General features: G+C 66.8%; 9 protein-coding genes across 9 annotated transcripts; 6 read left to right on the top strand and 3 right to left on the bottom strand.

Annotated features, from left to right (window-relative positions):
• Positions 1-148: 148 nt before the first annotated feature.
• On the top strand, positions 149-1,374 carry JCM10292_007365 (PEX11 family protein; the record flags this gene model as incomplete). The annotated part of the gene is made up of 7 exons (XM_076651639.1): positions 149-151; positions 211-277; positions 375-431; positions 503-583; positions 668-807; positions 867-1,081; positions 1,197-1,374. The coding sequence occupies 7 exons, from the start codon at positions 149-151 to the stop codon at positions 1,372-1,374; spliced, it is 741 nt and encodes a 246-aa protein (XP_076502837.1).
• A 385-nt stretch (positions 1,375-1,759) lies between these two features.
• Positions 1,760-6,575, top strand: JCM10292_007364 (uncharacterized protein; the record flags this gene model as incomplete). The annotated part of the gene is made up of 4 exons (XM_076651638.1): positions 1,760-3,509; positions 3,575-5,420; positions 5,478-6,228; positions 6,285-6,575. The coding sequence occupies 4 exons, from the start codon at positions 1,760-1,762 to the stop codon at positions 6,573-6,575; spliced, it is 4,638 nt and encodes a 1,545-aa protein (XP_076502836.1).
• A 215-nt stretch (positions 6,576-6,790) lies between these two features.
• JCM10292_007363 (uncharacterized protein) lies at positions 6,791-9,991 on the bottom strand (the record flags this gene model as incomplete). The annotated part of the gene is made up of 10 exons (XM_076651637.1): positions 6,791-7,563; positions 7,624-7,685; positions 7,752-7,873; positions 7,961-8,157; positions 8,251-8,899; positions 8,973-9,226; positions 9,286-9,334; positions 9,399-9,509; positions 9,571-9,657; positions 9,740-9,991. The coding sequence occupies 10 exons, from the start codon at positions 9,989-9,991 to the stop codon at positions 6,791-6,793; spliced, it is 2,556 nt and encodes an 851-aa protein (XP_076502835.1).
• Positions 9,992-10,238: 247 nt separating this feature from the next.
• Positions 10,239-12,844, top strand: PRT1 (translation initiation factor eIF3 core subunit b; the record flags this gene model as incomplete). Its single annotated transcript, XM_076651636.1, has 5 exons — positions 10,239-10,279; positions 10,438-10,801; positions 10,872-10,997; positions 11,070-11,747; positions 11,819-12,844. The coding sequence occupies 5 exons, from the start codon at positions 10,239-10,241 to the stop codon at positions 12,842-12,844; spliced, it is 2,235 nt and encodes a 744-aa protein (XP_076502834.1).
• Positions 12,845-12,969: 125 nt separating this feature from the next.
• JCM10292_007361 (uncharacterized protein) lies at positions 12,970-13,630 on the bottom strand (the record flags this gene model as incomplete). The annotated part of the gene is made up of 2 exons (XM_076651635.1): positions 12,970-13,347; positions 13,409-13,630. 2 exons carry the CDS (start codon positions 13,628-13,630, stop codon positions 12,970-12,972), a joined length of 600 nt encoding a protein of 199 aa, XP_076502833.1.
• A 115-nt stretch (positions 13,631-13,745) lies between these two features.
• Positions 13,746-15,522, top strand: KAE1 (tRNA N6-adenosine threonylcarbamoyltransferase; the record flags this gene model as incomplete). Its single annotated transcript, XM_076651634.1, has 8 exons — positions 13,746-14,085; positions 14,150-14,251; positions 14,310-14,460; positions 14,518-14,586; positions 14,644-15,095; positions 15,179-15,254; positions 15,323-15,421; positions 15,483-15,522. 8 exons carry the CDS (start codon positions 13,746-13,748, stop codon positions 15,520-15,522), a joined length of 1,329 nt encoding a protein of 442 aa, XP_076502832.1.
• A 92-nt stretch (positions 15,523-15,614) lies between these two features.
• On the bottom strand, positions 15,615-16,879 carry JCM10292_007359 (glycosyltransferase family 8 protein; the record flags this gene model as incomplete). The annotated part of the gene is made up of 4 exons (XM_076651633.1): positions 15,615-15,723; positions 15,789-16,172; positions 16,237-16,379; positions 16,463-16,879. 4 exons carry the CDS (start codon positions 16,877-16,879, stop codon positions 15,615-15,617), a joined length of 1,053 nt encoding a protein of 350 aa, XP_076502831.1.
• A 420-nt stretch (positions 16,880-17,299) lies between these two features.
• JCM10292_007358 (uncharacterized protein) lies at positions 17,300-19,069 on the top strand (the record flags this gene model as incomplete). Its single annotated transcript, XM_076651632.1, has 2 exons — positions 17,300-18,936; positions 19,003-19,069. The coding sequence occupies 2 exons, from the start codon at positions 17,300-17,302 to the stop codon at positions 19,067-19,069; spliced, it is 1,704 nt and encodes a 567-aa protein (XP_076502830.1).
• Positions 19,070-19,278: 209 nt separating this feature from the next.
• Positions 19,279-21,626, top strand: LSB5 (Lsb5p; the record flags this gene model as incomplete). The annotated part of the gene is made up of 10 exons (XM_076651631.1): positions 19,279-19,291; positions 19,416-19,590; positions 19,693-19,726; positions 19,831-19,915; positions 19,977-20,158; positions 20,259-20,489; positions 20,556-20,608; positions 20,664-20,844; positions 20,914-21,233; positions 21,305-21,626. The coding sequence occupies 10 exons, from the start codon at positions 19,279-19,281 to the stop codon at positions 21,624-21,626; spliced, it is 1,596 nt and encodes a 531-aa protein (XP_076502829.1).
• Positions 21,627-21,645: the final 19 nt, after the last annotated feature.

Genomic DNA, 21,645 nt, shown 5'->3' with positions numbered 1-21,645 from the left:
GTCGCGCTGAGGTGCACACAGACACGCACAGCAGGCTAGCCCGCACCCGCTCCACCCTCACCACCTCGCTGCACCTCGTCCCGCCCTCTCCTCTCCCGCCCCCACCCGGCTTCATCTCCCGACTCGTCCCACGCGCATCTCACTCACCATGGTGCGCACAGCCAAGGGCCAAGCGAATCACGAGCACTCGACTGACCCCTCGCACCGCAGACCGTCGTCCACCAGCTCGTCCTCCACCCGGCCATCACCGCCTCGCTCCGCGTCGGCTCGACCACCGGTCCGTCCGACCCTCCCTCGCGCTCCTTGTTCATTCCAGCGCGGGTCGCTGTCAGACGCGACGAAACGTCATGTCACTGACCTACCTGTGATCGCAGTCGGCCGCGACAAGCTCTACCGCGCCATCCAGTACTATGCCCGCTTCCTCGCCTGGTGTGCGCTACCTGCCCCTTTGCATCTTTTCCGTCCTACCTTAGCTGACGCGAAAACCACGTTCACGTTGCAGACTGCCTTCGCAAGGGCTACACGAACGAGACGGTCGCGCGCTTGAATGCGCTCAAGAGCACCCTCGCCCTTTCGCGCAAGCGTGAGTGCCGATCCGCACACTTCAGGGCTGCTGGCTCCCTCAGGCTCGACGTGCTGATGTGGTGAGGTGGTTGGCATTTTACAGTCATGCGTGTCGGCAAGCCGCTCGAGCACCTTCAGGCTGCGGTCAAGGGGCTCGACCTGACGGACCCGGTCCTCAAGCTCACGACGGTCGGCCGCCAGCTCGGCTACGCGGGCTACCTCATCAACGACATGCTCGTCTGGGTCAGCAGGGAGCTGTTGTTCCGCAGAGAATGTCGCACTGACCCGCTTGTCTCGCGCAGCTCCACACGGCCAAGGTCCGCCCCTTCACGGGCCCGACGATCAAGACCATCCAGGAGCGCGCCGCGCGCCTGTGGTTCACCGGCATCGCCTTCTCGCTCGTCTCGAGCGCGTACAAGCTCTACGGGCTCCGCCAGCGCGAGGCCGTCGTGAGCCGCCCGAGGGGCTTTGGCGAGAAGGACGACGAGAGGAAGGTCGAGCTCAAGACGATTCGCGCGTGCGTTCCAACGTCTGCATGCCAAGAGCGTACCCAAACTGACTCCCGCCCGTCGTCGCAATTGCCCGTTCCTCCATCGTGTACGCCTTGCTCTTCCGCGCTACGTCGCTCACAGCCAGCAGTCGGCGGTGCGGTACCAGCTCGTGCAGGACGCACTCGATATCCTCATCCCTGCGGGCACGCTCGGCTACCACTCGCTCAACGACGGCACGATCGGCCTCGTCGGCACCGTCACGTCCTTCATGGGCCTGCGCTCGCAGGTGCAGAAGGTCCTCGGCGGCGCGAGCAAGTGAACGCCTCGCGCCTCCTCCATCTCTGACTCTTCGAGCTTGCTCAGTAGTGCACCCCTCTCCCGTGTCGAAATCAGTATCGGTCTCGTTGAGTTTGCCTCGGTTCCGCGCGAGAGAGGAGGAACGTCGCCGCGAGGCCATCAGCTCCTGCGCGCACGTGAGAGGCAGCGGGGACATCCCTTGCGTGAAAGTCGCCGGCACGGCAGTACAGAAGGCCACAGGGAGCACGCGGTCGAAGAGTTCGGTCGGATCACTTTGTTCTTTCGCAGCGCCGGCCGAGAAGGCCCTGCCCTCGAGCGCCGACGACGCACCGCGCACACGGGCAGAGCGCGCAGCCTGTCCCTCTCCGGCGGAGAGTGCAGCTAGCTGCAGCTCTCGCCCCCGTCCCATGGCGCCCTCGCCGGGCCCAGCCCGCGCGCCCTCGTCGTCCTCCTCCTCGCCCCACATGGGCCCTCGCCGCACCTCGCACCCGCCCGCCGCCACGGGAGCGCACGCAGGCTCGGCCCTTTTGTCCACAACCGAGACATCGACGAGCGACTCGGATGGGGACGCGCTTGACGACGGAGAGGTGCTGCTGCATGCGGGCGCACCGGGCACCTGGGTCCAGCAGAGCGGCGAGGGCGCCAGTGCGCCCGCAGGGGGCCGCAGGCGCTCTCTGTCGCTTGCTGAGCGTCCCGGTGCGCTCTCTGGACGCGCGGTGCAGCGGTCGGCGTCCGACTGGACTGCGCCGCCGTCGGCCCACAGCAACGGGTCGGCCGCCCTTCCCGCTCGACGGCGCGGCTCGAGCTCGTCCTCCGCCGCAGAGGACGACGACGGCGGAGTGCACAAGCACCCGCACCCGCAGCCGCATCCGCCGCGCCTGCGAAGCCGCGCCGGATCCTTCTCGAGCGGCGTAACAAGGCGCCGCCCGCCTTCTTCCTCTACTGCGACAAGTGCGACCCGCCAGCAACCGCAGCAGCTGCACCCTTTCGTCGACGTCTCGCCGTTCAGCCGCCCGCCATCCGCCGTCACGGCGCCGTACACGGCTTCGCGCCCCGGTTCTGCGCGGCCTTCGAGCGCGGCGACGCAGCGACGTTACGCGGCGACTGCGGCGCAGAGCTGGGGCGGCGGCCTAGAAGAAGAACAGGAGGATGCGGTCATGCTCGATGCGGAACAGCGGCAAAGACCCGCGCCGGATGCAAAGGGCAAGGGACGCGAGGTCGACGAGAGCTTTCCTGCTCTTCCCGCTGCGCCACAGCCGGTAGTCTCGAACGACCCTCTCGACCCGCTGTATGCGCTGCAGCAGTCGACCTCGCACGCCACACTGCCACCTTCCGCGTCGATGCAGTTCCCGCCGACCCGCGCATCGTCCGTAACCTCTGCCAACCGGGTCGGCGCGTCCATTGTGCGCCCGCAAGGGCCGTCTCCGCCTGCGCTACGACCTCCGGATCCGTTCGCCTATGCAACCCCGCAGCACCGCTTCCCGACGTCGTACCCATCGACCGAGTCGCTCGGATCGTCCTCGCTCGGGCTCTCCTCCGCCGCATCGGCGTCGTCCTCGCGTGCGCGCGGGAGCGAAGAGCACCAGCCGTCGCTGCAGCAGATCCTCAAGACGGTCGACCTCGGCGCGGCGCTCAAGCTCGTCCAGACGCTCCAGCAGCAGCAACAGCAGCAGCAGCGCATCGCCTCGACCGTCGCGAACGGGACCGCCGCAGGGTCGGCCGTACCCGCCGCCGGCGCCGTGCGAGAGCCCATTTCTCCCGCCGGTCCAACCTCGCCCGCAGGGCGGCAACAGTCGTTTCCGCCCTCGAGCACCGTCATCGACTTTGGGGCAATCCCGCCGCCGTCGCCTGCGCCCGTCCCCTCGCCACAAAGCCCTTCCTTCTCCTCCGCGATGGGAGGGAGCGCCGCCCCGCCCTCACCGCTGCCGGATGACTCGGCCAGCAAGGACCGCGTGACGGCGAACGGCAGTGCCCGCAGGGACCGCCGGTTGAGCGTCATGGGCGGGCTGCAGAAGCGGTTGCGCACCTCGTCGTCGGTCAGCAAAGTATCGAGCGGGACGGCCGAGAGCGCATCGCTCGCGCCGCCGAAGGGGAGGGAGCGCGAGAGGGTGCCGGATGAGAGGGCAATCATGGGCGATGCTGAACGCTCTTTCGAGGGTGCGTTCTTCCCTAATCGGTCTCGATGCCTTGGGTGCATTGTTGACCTTTGTCTTGCGCTGCAGAGCAAGTCTCGCGCGTCCACCTCCACCTCTCGCCCGCCACGCTCCGTCGCGCGCAGAACTGCGCAAAGTACCTCTCGCTGCGCTACACGCCACTCTACGCCGCTCTCTCCGCGCCCGACCACTCGATCCCGCTCCCCAACCCGCTCGCCGTCGCGCGCTGGCGTATCGAGCGCGACGAGGCCGACAAGCGCACGCGCCGACAGCAGCTCGAACGGGGCGTCGGCCCGCGGTTCCGGCACATGCGGCACAACAGCCGTATGGGCGGCGCCGCAGCGGGTGACTCGCAGCAGGGTAACCCGGCACTCGACGACGGTGGCGGCGACTTTGGCTCGGGCGGCAGGCTGTCGACGCTTGGGAGCATCAAGACGGGCGCGACGCCGAGCCCTTACGGACCCAGGCGAAACAAGCAGCCGGGCGTGTGGGAGGTGTACCCGGACGACGTCGCCGACTACGTCGCCATGGGTGGCAAGGCCACGCTCGCCGAAGCGGCTGCTGCAGACGACGGCGCGTCTTCGGCCGGCGGGACCGGCGCCGGGGCGGCAGGCGGGCAGCAGGACCCTATGGCTACGGTGCGGCAGCACAAGCGCGGGAGCATGAGCATCGACCAGCTCTTCCGTACGAGCACGCGCAGCAGCACGACCGGGAGCCGGAGTACCAAAGCGCCGACGTCCATCGCCGAGGAGGAGCCCGAGCGCGACGAAACGGTGTCGCAGGACCTGTCGCACGTGCCAACCGGCGCATCCGCACCGCGCCCGGCAAGCGAGGGGCGTTCGCCGCCGAACCTCGGGAACGGCACCTCTTCGACCCGCAGTCTGCCTCGCACGATTGACGAGGCGGGCGGGACGTTCGCGCTGCGCTCTGCGTCGCCGACGCAGATGTCGCCGCCCAAGCGGCCCGTACAGCCTCGCCAGACGTCGTACGAGGGCGCGCCGCTCTCGCGCTCCAAAGCCAGCTTCAATGGCAGCGACACGGCCGCGTTTCCCGGCTCGCCGCTGCGGCGCTCAACTTCGCTCTCGCACGGCGTCAGCTCTCCCGAACCGCGCTCTCCCGCCGAGCTACCGGGCAGCCAGACGCGGCCCCAGACGGGCACGGTCGGCAGCGAGGGCAGCCCATACGCGCGCGTTGCTTCGGCACAGGCGAGCCGGGACGATCTCTCGACCACAATTGCGTCGGGCTCGACCGGCCGGCATCGCCACACGGGTTCGACGACGGAGGGTCTCCGCGCCGGCTTGTCGAGGCGATTCGACAGGATCCGCGGCCGCACCAACGACGATGCGGCCGAAAGCAACGACGCGCTCGGTGCGAGCGTCGGCGCGCCGTCTGACTCGGACACCCAGGCCGTGCGCATTCCCTACGGTCGCCATGCGCTTCCACAGCTCAACGGCAACGCGAGCGACTCGTCTCGCGGACGCCCGCTCCCGCGCAAGCACTACACCTCGTTCGACTTCCGCCCTCCGAATGGGTTCGAGTCTGATGGCCTTGTGCGCTCCAGCGGCGATGAGACTGGTCCCGGGCTTTCGGCACAGAGCGGTGGACTCGGCAACGGCGCGTTCCGCCGCGCGAGCCGAGGGATCCTGCAGAGCGCATGGCAGGGCTTCAAGACTTCGCTCGACGCCTATCCGGACCCGTACTCGCACCCGCCGGCTTCGCGCTCGTTCGTGCATCTCGCCGCTTCCGGCAACCCGGCTTTGCGCGGCGCCATGCCTGCGCGGTCGGGCGACGAGGGTGCGCCGCTTGAAAGGAGTCGCATTGCCGAGGCGGACGAGGAGAGCGAGGACGATGCGCCGAGAAGGCCACCTCGCGAGGTCGTCGACCTGCCAGAAGACGATCTCAGTCGGCTCAACTCGTAAGTGCTCCCTCTCTTGAGTGAACGACTGCAACTGACGCCACACGACCTCCTTAGCACGCTGCGTCAGCTGCGTTCTGAGGTCGGCCACTTCGACGAGTCACTACCGCAGCAGTTCGTCTCGCTCGGCAACTACGTGGACGAGCTGGCCTCGCACGCCAAAGCCACCACACAAGCCGCGCGTCTCAAGACAACGTACGAAGCGCCTCGACTGCCGGCTTCGGTCCTCGCAGAGATCGCTTGGATCAAGGAGCGACACTTGGACGACGTGCGCGAGCCGGACACTGGCAGCGGTAGCGAGACCGACACCGAAAGTGAAAGCTCGTCGCCCTCGACGGCCTCGTCGTATGGCTCTCGCTCGACGCGCTCGTCCGCGCACTCCCGCCGTCGCCCGAACGGCACAGGGCGCGCTGCGAGTCGGCCAGGTCGACGACGTCCACTGGAGCGCAATTCCGACCGCCTCCTCCGCGCGCACACGCGCCGGGTTACCGACCCGATTTCGCCTAAGCCACAGGGCCGTGCACGTGCTCAGACCCTCGCGATGCCGCCTTCGGGTGTCAACACGCAGAGCGCGCTAGAACGGCCCGTCACTCCTGGCCGCTCGTCCGGCTTCTCGCCTGTGCAGCATGCGGATCCGCTCGCTGTCCTCGGCAACGTCGTGCGCGAGCTTACGCGCGAGGCGGACAAGCTCGAGGCGCAGGTCAAGGAGGTGGTCGACGAGCAGGACGCGGTCGACGGCAAGATCAACGAGCTCGTGCGCGAAGTCGAGCAGGCCAATAAGAATATCGAGGCCAACGACTTTCCCAAGGTATGTCTCGGGATCGCGCGCCTTTCCCCGGATCGTGTCTGACGTTGCTCGTACAGCTGCGCAATGTTGAGGACCATCTCGTGCGCCTCTCGACCAGCCTCGCCCGCCCTTCGCCCTTCATGGACACTCTCTCTGCGACCATGGCGCCCTTCCTCTTCTTCATCTTCTACGCGACCCGCTTCTTCTACTTTATCTGCCGGGTCTTCTACTGGATTTTCCGCCACACGCCCCTCTACCCGGTGTACCGCCTCGTCATCTGGCTCGCCCGCCAGTCGCACCGTCTCCCGTTCTGGGCCTCCTTCCCCATCGTCGGCGCCCTCGTCTTTGTTCTTGTCGCTAGACCGTAATCTTTTCGGCCCCTCTGCGTTCCTCTCGCCCAGTCCTGTGTTGTTATCCCGCTCTCTCGCCTGCATAGATGCTCCTCCCGCCTGCCGTTGTCCAGCATGTCACCAATTCGCAAGTATGCATCCGTCTGCTCCCAGTCTCGCATGAGGAATCCGGGCGAGTGAGTGAGCGGCTTGCACGGGCTGCGGTCTAAGAGACAGTCAAGTGTCCGGGGCCTTCACGCCTCGGCCTCGCCCTCCATGAGTCGCAGCGTGTCCTGGCACGCGACCTCGACGAGCGCGCGAAAGTAGGCCTGCGTCGCGCCGCCCGTCGTCCCCTCCTCGGCGGCGTACCTGCGCAAGTCGCCCATCGCCGCGCTCTCGATGAGCTCCACGCCGCCGAGCTCGCGCTCGATGACGCCGAGGATCTCGTCCGGCTCGACCTCGTCGCTTGCGGGCTTGGTCAGCCGCAGCTGATTGATGTGCCCCGAGAAGAACGTCACGATCGAGCGCAGGTTCGACACGCACTCGGTCGCGACGAACCCGGCGCCCGTCCCGCCGAAGCGCGGCCCGCCCGCTGACCCCGCCCCTCCTCCTGCTGCTGCGAGTCCGCCGGCGCCGCCGAACGAGGACTTGGTGGGTGAGACGTGCAGCGCAAAGAAGTTGTTGCGCGTCGGCGTGTCGCGGCGGTTGTACAGCTGCGAGAAGGTGCCAGCGCTGGCGGCGTGTCCCGACTGGTTGACGACGGGCGACGCGATCGACGAGATGCCGAGGAGGTCGGACAGGGCCGAGAGGGTCTGGTCGGCGTGGAGGAGCTCGTAGTAGAGCTCGGCCTGGGCGCGCGTCGACGGCAGGATCTGCGCGCCCCAGTACGCCGCGTAGGCGAGCGTGATGAAGAGCTGGCTGATGAGCGTATCGACCTTGTCGCTGAACCCGCGCAGCTCGAGGCTGTGCGAGACGATGAAGCTCGCGAGGGAGAGCATCGAGCGCCAGACGATGACCCAGTCGCGTTCTGCGCAAAGACCCGAGTGAGCTCGAGCCTGGAACGAGTGCGGATAGGCTGAGACCGCACCCAGCTTCTTCCGCTCCGTCTTGAGCTGCTGGAAGATGCGCTGCAGCAATCGCAGCGCAACCCTGTTGCGTCGCACGCCTTGAGTCAGCGCTCTCGCTCTCGCTCTGGTCGCCAGAATCAATACGCACGCGTACGTCTCGACGTCGAGTCGTTTGCGGAGGTTGTGCCGCAGAAAGGTGACGACCGTGTCGATCATGGCGCTCATAGGGATCGAGCGGGCCGGATCTCGCTGCGGGAGCATGGGATGGCGCTGTGCGATACGTCGGATGCATCAGTGCGATCGCCCTCGGAAAGTCGCGCGTCGACAAAAAGGCCCCAACAGCGCGCGCTGACGCACCTGCCTGCACAGCCGAATCTCCTCGCCCTCGCCCTCGCTCTGGACGGGTACGACGAGTTTCCCTTCGCCCTCCTCGACGAGGATCATGAGGAGGACGAGCGCGAGGCGCGCGTACAGGCGCGCGCGCACCGACACGGACGCGTGGCACGCGAGGTAGGACGCGAGCGAGATGAGCGAGCGCGCGAGCGGCGGAGAGGCTGTGCGTAGAGGCGGCATCAAGTCAGCATCTCTCTGATAGACAGAGAGAGGTTCCGCGCAAGATCGAGATGAGCGTGTGAAGACAGACGCACCGGGGTTGCCGCGCTCGGCAAAGACGAGCGAGCAGAACGTCTTGTTCGAGTTGAGGAGCTCGAACATGGGCACGAGGATGACGAGCATCTCGGGCGGGAGCGCCGCGAACGGCGTCTCTTCGGTCCCGGTCGCGGGACCAGAGGAGCGGGTGCGCGGGGCGGGGGCGGGTCGGGATGGGGTCGAGGGGGCGGTGGTGGAGGTGCGGGAGGGAGTTGGTGCTGGATCGGATGCGGGAGGAGGGGAAGCGGCGGGGGCGTTCGTACCAGACAGACCGCCCTCTGCCGTGCTCGACGCCTCGGCAGCATGCGGCGATGGCGGTGCGTCGCCGCCGTTGATGGTGAGGGTCGGGATTGGCGCGTCCACCTTTCCCGGCACCTGGCCTTCGGACTCGTCCTCCTCTGTCGCCTTGTCCTTCCCCTTCTCTTTCCTCCTCCTCGCGCGCGCCTCCTCCTCCTCGTCCGCCTGCCGTGGTGGCGGCGGAGGGAGCGAGAAGCCCGCTGCGCCGGAGAGAAAGTCGCCGCCGAGGCGGAGGGTCGACCACACGAGCGACGAGAGGGTTGCGACGAAGGACGCGGGCGCGTCGTCGGCGACGGCGAGGTAGCTGTCGCGCGCGCGGAGGCAGACGGTAGAGACTACGTCAATGATGCGCTGCGTCGCGCGCGCGTGCACAGGAGAGTGAGTAAGCGGGCGAAAGGGTGGAGGATGGGAGAGGGCGGCGCACCTCCATGACGCCCTCCTCGACAAAGTCTTCTATGCGCACGCCGTAGGGGTTGCGCGCCTCGGCCTTGCGGTAGTTGGCGAGGAGGCCGAGGAGGAGGGTCGCCTCGAACGCAAAGTGCTGCGTCTCGCGGTCGGCGATGAACGAGACGAGGGTCGAAAAGAGGTCGCGCCGCAGGAAAAAGGCGACGAGCGAGCCTTGGTTGACGGATGCGACGATGACGAGCGCGAGCTGGAGCGTGCGGTGGCGGACGGCGACTGAAGGAGAACAAGGGTCAGGACCAGGCAAACTGGCCTTGTTCGTGGCAACGACGCACGCGGCACTTTCGTGTCTTGCAGCGTTAGGTCGATTGCCGAAACGAGGTCCTGGAGCGAGTGCAAACGTTGAGCAGGGTCGACGCAGCCGAGCAACGGCCGTGAAGGAACGCACAGTCAAGACCTGGTCGCTGCGCTCGAGGCTGCCGGCGAGCACATTGAGCGTGTCGAAGCTCTGATTCTCGAACGTGCGCGAGAGGACATCCCGGCAGAGCGGGATGAGGGTCTGCAGGGCGAAACGGGGGTGAGGTGGGCGTTGTTGCGAATAGAGGGAGTAGCGCGCGCACCTCGACAACGTGCGAGCGGGAGACGTCGGCCGAAGGTGCCGACTTGAGGATGCGGACGGCGTTGGAAAAGAGGAGCGAGATGTTGTTCTGAAGGCGCGGAGAGCAGGGAGGGAGGAGAGACGGAGGTGAGCTCCACCTTCGGAAGAGGGAACGACCTGAGCGGGAGCACCTTGTACGGGCCGACGAGGTCTGCGGACGAGAGTGCTGCGAGTTCGTGGCTCTGTGCTCGATGCGAGGGCTTCAAGCAGAAGAACTCGTTGAAGTAGCGGTCGGGCGGACAGGAGGACGGGTCGGCGGCGGTAGTGAAGAGGGCCGGGTTGTGGGCGAGGTCGTCCCAGGCCTGGGCGAGTTTGCCGCGGGGGGCGTGCCCTGCCTGGTTGACCTGCTTGAGCGGGGACGCGGCGGGGCCAGGTGCGGCCATGCGGGAGGGGAGAGATAGCGCGAGTCGCGAGGAGGAGGACGAGGACGAGGGGGAGCGACGACGCGTCTTGGTGCGAGTGAGCGCGTCTGAGGGGACGAGTGCTCGGTGCGAGTGGCCCCGAGTAGCTCGATCACCGTCTCGAGGGGTCTGCCGCGCGGCGAGGCGAGAGGTGGCAGCACCCGGCGACGAGCGACGAGCACACGCTCTCGAGGTCTGCTCTGTTTCCCGCTCGACAGACTCGCGCAGGATGGCAGACGGCGACATCGACTACTCGGACCTCGAGCAGCAGTCCGTCCCCCTCCCTCGCCCGCCCCCTCGCGCCGCTCCCCTCGCTGCCCCAGCTCCCGCGACTTTTCCCCTTTCTCGTCCCCTCGCCCGCCCTCCCTCCTTGCCGCAGCTGCCACGGGGACACAGGGCACGCAAACTGACCCACGAACCACCTGCAGGTTCCACACCGAGTACGTCTCGCCCCTCGACTCGGTCGTCATCCTCGATGGCGCTCCCGTCGTCGGGAGCGACAAGAGCGACCGTCTCCTCAAGGCCCTCACAAAGACGGCCGCAAAGGAGGCCGGCGTCAGCATCAGCCCAGAGCAGATCGAGATGCCCACCGACGAGTCTGGCCAGTCCAAGGGCTTCATGTTCATCTCGCTCGCCAACCCCACCGAGGCACAGGCGTTCCAGCGCGCCATGCACGGCCACGCCTTTGACAAGCGCCACACCTTCTCCGTCATCCCCTTCACCGACGTAGACTCGTACGCCAACCTCGACGACGAGTACGCCGAGCCCGCACAGGAAGAGTGGGCTCCCCGCGTCCGTCCCTCCCCTTCCTTTCGCTCGTCTCGCAAACCTGCACACTCACCCCCGCGCCTTGCGCCCGCAGGAGCACTTCCGCGCATGGCTCGCCGACCCGGCCGGTCGCGACCAGATCGCCCTCTACCGCGGCGACGACCTCAGCGTCGAGTGGGCCAACAAGGCCGGCGCGTCCGAGACGGCGCACCAGCGCACCGTGCGTCCCTCGCCGCGTTCCACGCAAGCCTCCCCACAGCAGCTCACTGACTCGCGCTCGGGGCACCCGCAGAAATGGACCGACCTCTTCACGCAGTGGTCGCCGCAGGGCACCTACCTCGCGACGATGCATCTCCAGGGTGTCGCGCTCTGGGGCGGCAAGTCGTTTGACCGCATCAACCGCTTTGCGCACCCCGAGGTCAAGTTGATCGACTTTTCGTCGTACGAGCGCTACCTCGTCACCTGGTCGCCGCGCCCGATCGAGCCCGCGACAGGACCCATGTCGCCCTTTACCGACGAGGACGCCGGCAACCACCTCGCCGTGTGGGACATTGTCACGGGCGCCCTCGTGCGCACCTTCCCCATGGTCGGCGTCTCGAACGACCCGAACGAGGCCAACAAGCGCATCGTGTGGCCCATGTTCAAGTGGTCGCCCGACGAAAAGTACGTCGCGCGCGTCACGCCCGGCCAGCAGATCTCGGTCTACGAGACGCCCTCGATGGCCATGCTCGGCAAGAAGAGCATAAAGATTGACGGCGTCGTCGACTTCGAGTGGGCGCCCATGAACGACAAGGAGCGCGAGGCGCTCGAGGCCGAGCGCAACGGCCTCGCCAAGCCCGGCTCGACCGTGCGCGAGAACAAGATTGCGTTCTGGACCCCCGAGATTGCCAACCAGCCGGCGCGCGTCTCGCTCATGAACCTCCCGAGCCGCACCATCATCCGCTCCAAGAACCTCTTCAACGTCCACGACGTGCGTCTCGCTTTCCCGTCTCGAGAGGCACCTCGGCACTGTACTGACGCGCTGCTGCGGCTCGCGTGCAGTGCAAGATTCACTGGCAGTCGAACGGCGACTACCTGTGCGTCAAGGTCGACCGCCACACCAAGACGGGCAAGACCAAGTACACCAACCTCGAGCTGTTCCGCCTGCGCGAGAAGGACTGCCCCGTGCAGGTCGTCGAGCTCAAGGACGCCGTCGTCGCGTTCGCGTGGGAGCCGCAGGGCTCGCGCTTTGGCCTCATCACGACGGCCGACCCCAACTACTCGAACCCGGCGCCGGGCACGGGCATGCCCAAGACGGCGCTGACGTTCTACGCGTACGACCAGCGCAAGGGCGACTTTTTGCCGCTCAAGACGTTTGCCGACGCCAACCAGCGCACGAGCAACAACCTGTTCTGGTCGCCCAAGGGGCGCCACGTCGTCGCCGCGACGCTCGGCTCGACGTCCAAGTTTGACGTCGACTTTTTCGACCTCGACCTCGACCGCCCCGAGGGCAACCAGCAAGACCAGTTGTCGCAGCAGCAGCAGCAGCAGCAGCAGCAGAGCACGGGCGACGCGATCCGCCTCGTCGTCTCGCGCGAGCCGTTTGGCACGACCGACATCGAGTGGGACCCGTCGGGGCGGTACGTCGCGACGTACGGCTCGACGTGGATGGGCTCGCTCGAGGCCGGGTTCGCCATCTGGGACTTCAAGGGCGAGAACATCCAGGAGGCCAAGGTCGACAAGTTCAAGCAGCTGCTGTGGCGCCCGCGGCCGCCGACGCTCCTCTCGCGCGAGCAGCAGCGCGCCGTGCGCAAGAACCTGCGCGAGTACTCGCGCCAGTTTGAGGAGCAGGACGAGCTCGACGCGGCCAACGAGAACTCCGAGCTCGTCGAGCGCCGCCAGCGCCTCCTCGACGAGTGGAACGCGTGGCGCAGCGAGTGCCTCGCCGCGCTCGAGCAGCGCCGGAACGAGCTCGGCAGGCCGCCCAAGGCGAGCCTCGTCAAGGCTGCCGAGGGCCTCAAGGAGGAGGAGGAGGTCGAGGAGATTGTCGAGGAGGTCATCGAGGAGAAGACCGAGATTGTCGAGTAGATGAGCGCGCGCGCGCGCGCTCTCCCAGCAACACATTGTATGCCCTCTCGCTTCTCTTCGGACCGGGAGAGGAAGGAGAGAGCGTCCAGCGCTTGCTTCTGGTTGCTTGCTGTCCAAGCGAGGGTCTACTCGCCCAGGCACTCGAGCACCATCTCCATCACCTGCTCAAACGTGTGCTTCTCGCCGTCCGTCACTCCGCCCTCGTCGTCGTCGACGCCCTCTACGCGCTTGAGCCCGATCCCGAGCACGACGGGCCGCTCGGGTGCCGCGCCGCCGTCGCCTGCGGCGGCAAAGCGGCGGAAGACGATGGCGCCGACCTGCGCGGCGTAGAGGTCGTGCAGGGACGAGAGGTGCGGCGAGGGCGGGACGCCGAAGAGCGGGCTGAGGAGCGTCGAGGGATGCGGAGGGGGCAGGGAGGCGAGGATGGAGGGAGAAGAGGCGGCAGATGGCCGGGGCGGAGGCGGGAGAGACGGGAGCGCTGAAGGGGGCGGCGTCACTTGGATCTGCGGAGGACGAGTGAGGGCTGCGGCAGAGAGAGTGTGAGAGAGGGGAGCGAGGACGGACCATGCACCCGATGCGGCCGAGCTGGGTGACGATGACGAGGACGCGGTCTGCGTAGACCTGGACGAGGACGTCGGTCTGCACGCCGTGAATCCTGCGTGCGCGCTGTGCGGTCGGGATGGCCTGCTGCGGCGGTGCTGGCGCGGGACGAGGAGGGGCGGCGGGCGGGAGCTGGTTCGGGGTGCTGGCCAGGTCGAAGTTGGCCGAGTCGACGAGTGCGCTCATTCTCTCGCTCGCTAAATCTGGCACAGTCGAGAGAAAGAGAGCCGACTTGATCAGTTTCGCGTCGTCGTTGCTTCCGCTCGCAACCCTCCGCCGCACCGCTCCCTCGCGCGCAGAGATGGTGACCAAGCGCAGGACTGTCCACCAGAGCCCGCTCGAGGCACCCGCCCGCCCGCTCCTCGCCCTCGGCCTCGAGGGCTCCGCCAACAAGCTCGGAGCGGGCCTCATCCTCCACTCGCCGCCCGCCGCCAGCACGCACCAGTCGCTCATTGGCGACCCGGCCACCGTCTCGATCCTCTCCAACATCCGCCACACCTACGTCACCCCGCCCGGAGAGGGCTTCCTCCCCTCCGACACGGCGAGGCACCACAAGCGTTGGATCGCAGAGGTCGTCGACAAGGCCCTCACCGAAGCGGGCAAGACCATGCACGACGTCGACGTCATCTGCTTCACAAAGGGTGCGCAGCGAGAGACTGGGACGAAGTGCGGACAGCCGCAAGACTGACGAGTTGTCGCTCGCAGGACCGGGCATGGGTGCACCGCTGCAGACGGTCGCATTGGTCGCGCGAACACTGGCACTAATGTACAACAAGCCTCTCGTCGGCGTCAACCACTGCGTCGGCCGTGAGCTCCCTCGCCCGCCTTCCCCCGGCGCCCGCTGACCCTCGTTCCGCGCAACCAGACATCGAGACGGGTCGCCTGATCACCTCGTCGCCTTCGCCCATCGTCCTCTACGTTTCGGGAGGCAACACGCAGGTTATCGCCTACTCGCAGCAGCGGTATCGCATCTTTGGCGAGACGCTCGACATCGCCGTGGGCAACTGTCTGGATCGGTGGGTCCCGCTTAGCAATCACTTGCTCTCTGCTTTTGCTCATGCTTGGTTCCACAGCTTTGCACGCATCATTGGGCTGAGTAACGACCCGAGTCCGGGCGCAAATATCGAGAAAGAGGCGAAGAAGTGCGAATCCTCCTCTGGTCAACCGCTTCCCTCTCGTTGACCCGAATCGTCCTGCAGAGGCCAACGTCTGCTCCCAATTCCCTACGCAACAAAAGGCATGGACATCATGCTCAGCGGCATCCTGCACGCCGCCGAAGCCTACACCCGCGACCCTCGCTTCCGCCCCTCCTCCCCCTCCTCCGCTTCCTCCGCGCCCGCCCCTGCACCGCCCACGCCTCTCACGCAAGAGGAACGCCGCCTCCGCGCCGCCGGCGCCGGCCCGCAAGCCGCGCTGCAAAACATCGGCCTCGACGCCGCGCGCTCGGCACCCGCACCCGCACCCGCACCCGTTCCCGTCGAAGGGCTTGAGGCGGTCCCCCCGCCGGCAGAGGGCGACGACGACGTCATCACGGCGGCCGACCTGTGCTTCTCGCTCCAGGAGACGGTGTTTGCCATGCTCGTCGAGATCACCGAGCGCGCCATGGCGCATGCGGGAGGCAAGGAGGTGCTCATCGTCGGAGGTGTCGGATGTGCGTGCTCTCTCCCTCGTCGTCTCGGCGACGGTTCTTGCGAATCCCTCGGACTGCTGATGACGGAGGTCGGTGCATCACAGGCAACGCGCGGCTGCAGGAGATGATGGAGGTCATGGTACAGGAGCGCGGCGGGAGCATCTTTGCTACGGACGAGCGGTGCGTTCCGCTTCCCCACTTTTCCGCTATAGGCTGCCTTGCCAACTGAGCTTCGAATTTTCTCCCAGGTTCTGCATCGACAACGGGATCATGATCGCGCATGCCGGCCTGCTCAGCTTTCGAATGGGCTACGAGACGCCGCTGGCAGAGACCTCGTGCACGCAGCGGTGCGTCACGTCTCGCTCAGGTCGAACCACTCCTTTCGCTGACCCTTGCTTGCATGCGCAGGTTCCGGACAGACGAAGTGCTCGTCAACTGGAGGCCGTAGACCCGCTGTACTATGCATCTAGTGAGCCTGTACGGCAATGCGATTTTTGCACAGCACTACTCAGAGCACTGCGTCGGGGTATAGAGATAGTTCTACTGCTGATCGGGTCTTCGCAGCTCGCGGTTCACAGTCGCTTCGATGACGTCCCAGTGCGGCGCGTCGCCCCACGAGGCTTGCAGCTTTTCGAAAGCAGCCCACCACCTGTAAGGTCAAGGCAAGGGTGAGCGTCTGGCAAGGCAAGCTTGTGCAGACAGGAAGGGGCGCACCATGCGTGCGTCTCGTAGTCCGGGTCGTCCTGCGGCAGCTGGTAGTACCACGGCTTCTTTAGGATAAAGTGCACGTTCTTGACGTCCTCATCGCGCCACATCTCGGCGTGGCAGTACCGCAGCGTCTTGAGGGCGTTGTACCGGTAGCTCAGCGGGAGGTACCTCCCCTCGAAAAAGTCGGCGAGGAGGTCCTGGTCCGGGAACGAGTAGGTCGGGACGCGCGGGTCGGTGTGCAGGAAGGCGAGCATGCGCGAGAAGAGCGCGAGCGAGGGCTGGAGGACGACGGCGCCAGAGTTGAGCCGCGTGTGCGTCGGCTTGGTGAAGGCCGTGTGCGCGAGGGGCACCGTGAAGCGCGCCTGCGTGTGCCCGCAGTTTTCGGGGATCCTGGTGTGTGGGCGTGCGGTGTCAGCAGGGACGGGAAAGACGGGCGACAGATGGGGACGCTCACCAGTCTTTCGGGTAGTGCGCGAGTTTCCGCGGGTTGCACGTGCAGGCGTGCGCGGCCGCGACCCAGTCCGGCTCCATGGGCATCTCGAGCAGCTCGTCCATGTTGCGCACGCACAGCATGTCGCTGTCGAGCAATACGAGACGCTGTATCATTTCCCCCCCACAGAGATCGCCCGGAACGGTCAGCATCGGATGCTCGGACATCGAGCAGGACACGCGCGCCGCACCTCGTATTCGACCATTTCGAACACGCGCAGCTTGGTCCAGGTGTCCTCGAAGCGGCGGTCATGCTCGTTGAGCTCCTTGCGCTGCTCGTCGGGCGGGGCGAGGTACTCGATGTCGCGCACGCGGATGTTGCGGTCGCGGAGAATGTCGCGCGCGACCTGGGGCAGCTCGGCCGTGGCAAAGACGACGAACGGGTAGCGCGTGCCGTGCTCGACGAGCGACTGGTGGAGGACGAGCGCGCCCTGGAGGTAGTTGGTCCGCGTGAGGAGCGTCGCCCAGGCGCGCGTGCCCGGTGGCGGTGTGGCCGTCATCAGAGTACCTGCTGCTGCTGCTGCTGCTGCTGCTGCCGGAGCGGTCTCGTCCTGCGAGGCGGGCGGGTGCAGCGGTGCAATGAACGCGACGCGGATCGCCCGCCTCATCAGCGCAGAGATCGGGCGAGGTGTCGGCCATCCTCACATCGCTCGCTGGCGGTGATCGGAAGGCTGATCCCGGGTGTGCTCATTTGCAGCAAGCTTGCGAGGCTTGCCGGACTGGACAAAGGAGCGAGATCGCTCTTATCGGCTCGGACGAACGTTAGGGCCACGGAAGTTCCGACCGCGCCTGCGGACGCAGGCGGTGCGCTGTTACTACTTGCAGGTGTTCTCGTCCAGTCGAGCGGATCGCAGTGCGAGCGTCGGCTGAGCGCGACTCTGGGGGCCGCGCGGGGGATACCACGCTGTGCGCGGTGCGACTGGCTCCAAGAGAGGGGACGGCCGCTCCTCTCGCTCCCCTTCGCACCGTCCGCACCCTCCTGCACGGACAGAGTGCACCGCCGCAGATAAGACTCCCCCCTGCTCACCATGCGGCACACCGCCGCCCCGCCTTGGACCGCACCCTCGCACCCTCCGTCGTCTCCTTCGCTCGCATCGGGTCACCCGCCCGTCTCGCTCTTCTCGCCCTCGTCCCCCAAGGGCAAGGGCCGCGCCCTCGACATGCCATCGTCGACGTTGGACGCAGACGACCGCCGCGCCCGCCGCCGCTGCCGCACCCGACCTGCGCCACCTCAGCCGCCAGCCGACGTCAATTCCAACGCCGAGGGCCGCACCCTCGCCGCCGACGCAAAGCCACGCTCCCTCTCGCGCCGGCGCTACCGTCTCCAATCACCGCCTAGAGACTCGGATGCGTACTGCTGCTGCTGCGACGGCGATGCCGAGGCTCAGATAGAGGGAGGCACCACCGGTCGGCTCAGCGCGCCAACCGCGCGGTCGACCTTCCGAGTGACGGAACCCGCGCGGACGGCCTCGACGGGCAGCAGCGAGGACGACGAAGAGGATCTGAGCTCGGCAACGTCCAGTGTGAGCTCGCTGGTGCCGGCGCTGTCGCCCTCGAGCAGCCGCTCCAAGTTGTTCGAGTCGGACGACGAGGACGACGGCGCCGACGATGCCTGCACGCTCAGCACGACCGACTACTCGCCGAGGTCGTTTTCTCCCGTCACGCCGACCTCCTTCGGCTCGCTCTTGCAGCGCAAATCGTCCATCTCGAAGGCGGCAACGTCCGACCCGCTCCTTTCGCCTTCCTCGTCTCCAACCTTCTCGTACGGCGCTTCTCGTCGTCGAGGGCACTGGTTGCCTTCTCCAGCTGCGCCTACCTCGTCAGAAGTAGCCGTCGAGCTCGAGCTGCCGGATATCGTTCAGACAACCATTCCCGCCTCGCCTCCCGTATCGCCTCCCCGTTCGTCGCCCGCTTCTTCACCCAGCCGACCCTCGCTCCTCACCAAGTCTCTGCGCACACTGTCGCGCCTGCCCAACCTCACCTTGCCCGACCTCCTTCCGCGCCTTCCAGGCGCAGACGCCTATCTCGCGTCGTCCACACCTTCTCCCTCGTGCACGCAAGGCGCCGACCTCTCGCACCTCCCGCCCGGTTGGGGACCCGCCGAGCGTCGTCGCGTCCTCGCCGCCGAGCCTTCGCACGCGGCGGACGAGGCGCGCGGGTACCGCCTCACGCTCTCGCGCTCGCGGCGCCAGCCTTCTCCTCCTCCGGCGGATTTCCCAGCCGCGCCCGTCGCCGCGCACACCGTCGTTGACGAAGTCGAAGCGTCGGCCGTCGCGCTTGAGCCGGCGAGCTTGCGCGGCCTGCAGCGCGGCGGCGGGTTAGGCGGTGAGAAAGGCGGCGCGACGAGCGAGGCGCTCGGCGGAGACGCTCGGTCGCCTACATCGCCGACGGCCGACATCCCGCCGCTCTCCCCTGCGCCTGTGCTGCAGGACCCCTTCTCGCCGGCCCAGGTATCGGGCGCTGCCGATACACCGCTCGCCGCGGACGCCGACGCGGACGCTCTCCTCGCGTCACCGCCCGCCCCGGCCCTCCTCCCGCGGTACATCTCGAACCACCGGCACCTGCTCATGCTCGCCGTCGAGTTCGAGATGATGCGGCACGCCAAGATCCGCGGCCCGCTGCGGCAGAGGGCCGTGATTGTGCGGCAGGCGACGAGCCCGCCTAGGTGCGTTCCTGCTTGTCCATGCTCGCCGCTCGCTCGAGCGCTTACTGACGTCGTGCTTGTGTGCAGACTGCGGGATGGTCTAGAGAAGGAGCGGGAGCGGAGCAAGTTGTGCGAGGAGGTGGTGGTCGTCTAGATTCGAGTCTCTTTCGACTCTCGTCCCGTGTTTGCTTGTTAGACCTTGTTGTTGTCCCTCGTTAGACTGCTCTGCGAATACACTGTGCTGCCCCTCCAGCTCGAATGCATGAAGTTGCATGACGCCTGTCTTCCCCTCGCCGGCCCCTCATCGCTTTGCTCGACTCCACTCGATCTCGCCCGCTTGTCCCCCTCGGAAGCTCGCCCAAGATGATGATCGGAGGTGCGCACTGTGTCTCCCGCTCGCTCTCTGCCTCGCAAGTGCTTATCGCTCGCCTCCCTCGTCTCCCCCGTCCCCGCCTCGTCCCCCGGTCGTCACGCCGCTCGTCGTCGTCCCGGCGTCGCAGCGGGCAAAGGCGTGCTCAACCTGCTCAAAGACAGCGGCGGGCTCAACCTCGGCGAGAAGCCGCGCTCGTCCATCTCGGCCTTGATCGACATCCTCTGCCTCGACAAGTACAGCGAGGACGACCTCGACGGCGTCGCAGAGCTCGTCGAGAGCATCAACCTGCAGCCTACGACCGGGTGCGTGCCTGCACGTGCTCGGGGATGAACCTCACTGGCTCTGTCAGGCAGAGTGCGCTGACCTTGCGGTCGACCGGATGTGGGGGCGTGGGCACACCTCAGTCCTACCGAAGCCTCGCGCGCGATACGCAAGAAGGTCGGTCTTTTTGGCTTGTGTACCGCTTCCGTCGGTGTCGGCCGGCAGGGCGGGGCTTTGCAAGGCGGAAGCTGGACTGACGACTCGTGCCTTCTTCCCTTCAGCTCAAGTACAGCGGCGTCCATGGCCAGTTGCGCGCCCTCACGCTCCTCCAGGCGCTCGTCGAGAACTGCGGTCCGCGCTTCCAGAGTGCGCCTCGCCCATTTCTCTCACCTGTCTCACAGCAACTGACCGTCCGCCCCGCCCGCAGCCACCTTTGCCAACGAGCGCCTCGTCGACCGCATCAAGGTCATGGCCGGCGACCCGCAACTTGAGCCTGACGTCAAGAAGAAGGTCATGCGCGTTCTCGCGAGCTGGCACTACCAGTTCAAGGACGACCCGAAGATGCAGCTCGTCGCTGGGCTGTACAAGACCTGCGGCGGCGGGAAGGCGGTGCGTCTGAATTTCCGCTCGGATTGATGGCAGCAGCGTCTGCTGCCGGATCTCAACTCTGTGCATGGCGGTAGAGTTTCTCACGAATGCTAATGCGCAGGCCGCTCGCTCCGCCGCAACTGAGGCGTACGAGGCGCAGCAGAAGCGCTGGGAGGAGGAGCAAGCCGCACGCGCCGAGCGCAAGGCAGCTGAGCGGCGTGCGCGCGAAGAGGAGCGCGAGCGCGCCGCGCAGGAGAAGCTCGACAAGGCGCGCCGCAAGGAACAGGAGCGCAACGCCGCCAAGAGTGGGCAACAGCAGAGGCAGAAGAGGCCAAAGTTCAACTTTGAGCAGGTGCGACTGCTCTGGCGTCTCCGTCGCGCGCCTGGCACGGGGTACTGACGCCGCTTGCCCTCGCAGGAAAAGCCCAAGATCAACGCCGCAGTCGGATCGGGCACGCAGGCGGCTCAGCGGTGCGCTCAATGTCATCTCACGCGTGAGCTTCTCACTGATGACATCGTGCAACAGTCTGGTCAACGCGCTGCAGCACGTCAACCGCGAGAGCGAATCGGTCACGACCAACGCTCGCGTGCAGCAATGCCTCGAGCAGGCCAAGAATGAGCGCAAGGCGATCATCCGCTACATTCAGCTCATCGATCAGGATGCCGAGGGCGACTACATTGGCGCTTTGATCTCGACCAACGAGCAGGTGCGCTGCCGATGAGCGGTGAGGGCCAGTCCTTCGCGCACACCCTGACGCGACATCGCCCGCGCGCAGATTATCGCCGCTGTGCACATGTACGACCGCATGACCAAGCCCGTCGAGCTCGACTCGGACGATGAAGCCGTCGAGGAGGCCAAGCGCGTCGCTCTGCAGGAGTACCACGCGCAGCAGGGCGGCCTCTCGCCGACGAGTCCCGTAAACGACGACACGCAGAGCATCCGCAGCCGCTTGTCGGCGTTTGACATGCAGGATCGCGAGCTGGACAAGATGCAGAGCCGCCAGCGGAAGAGGCTCGAGAGGCATCTCTCGAGCAGGAGCGGCGTGCCGCAGGTCCACCCCGACTTGCAGGACCTCGCGTTCGGACCATCGGGCAGGTGCGCCAGGTCACTTGGATTGCATTTTGCAGGTTCGAAGGCTGACCCGATCTTGACGGTCCAACCAACAGCTCGTCCCTTCCGCCGCCCATTCAGCCTCGCTCGGCCGAAGACACCTACACACACGGTTCTCTCTCCGACTTCTCCGACTACTCGTCCGAAGACGACTACTCGTCCGACGAGTCGGTTCGCGCCGGACCAAGCGCCTCCGGCACGACGCCTGCGCGATCGTACGCGGCGTACGTGCGCGAAGAAGACGAGCGCACGGGCAAGCACAAGGCCGTCGAAGAGGACCCGTTCGCGGACCCGTTTGCCGACTCGAACGGTGCGGGCGAGTACGAGGTTCTGACGCCCGGCATCCAGGACAAGCGCATGGAGTGGAAGGAGATTTGAGCGGCGTCGGCCGAGCGTT

This window comes from Rhodotorula paludigena (genome assembly GCF_050403205.1).
Source record: "Rhodotorula paludigena JCM10292 DNA, Rt_paludigena_JCM10292v1_ctg54, whole genome shotgun sequence".
Lineage (NCBI taxonomy): Eukaryota > Fungi > Basidiomycota > Microbotryomycetes > Sporidiobolales > Sporidiobolaceae > Rhodotorula > Rhodotorula paludigena.
Note: the sequence above shows the minus strand (reverse complement) of the source record. Positions and strands in the feature narration are given on the sequence as shown.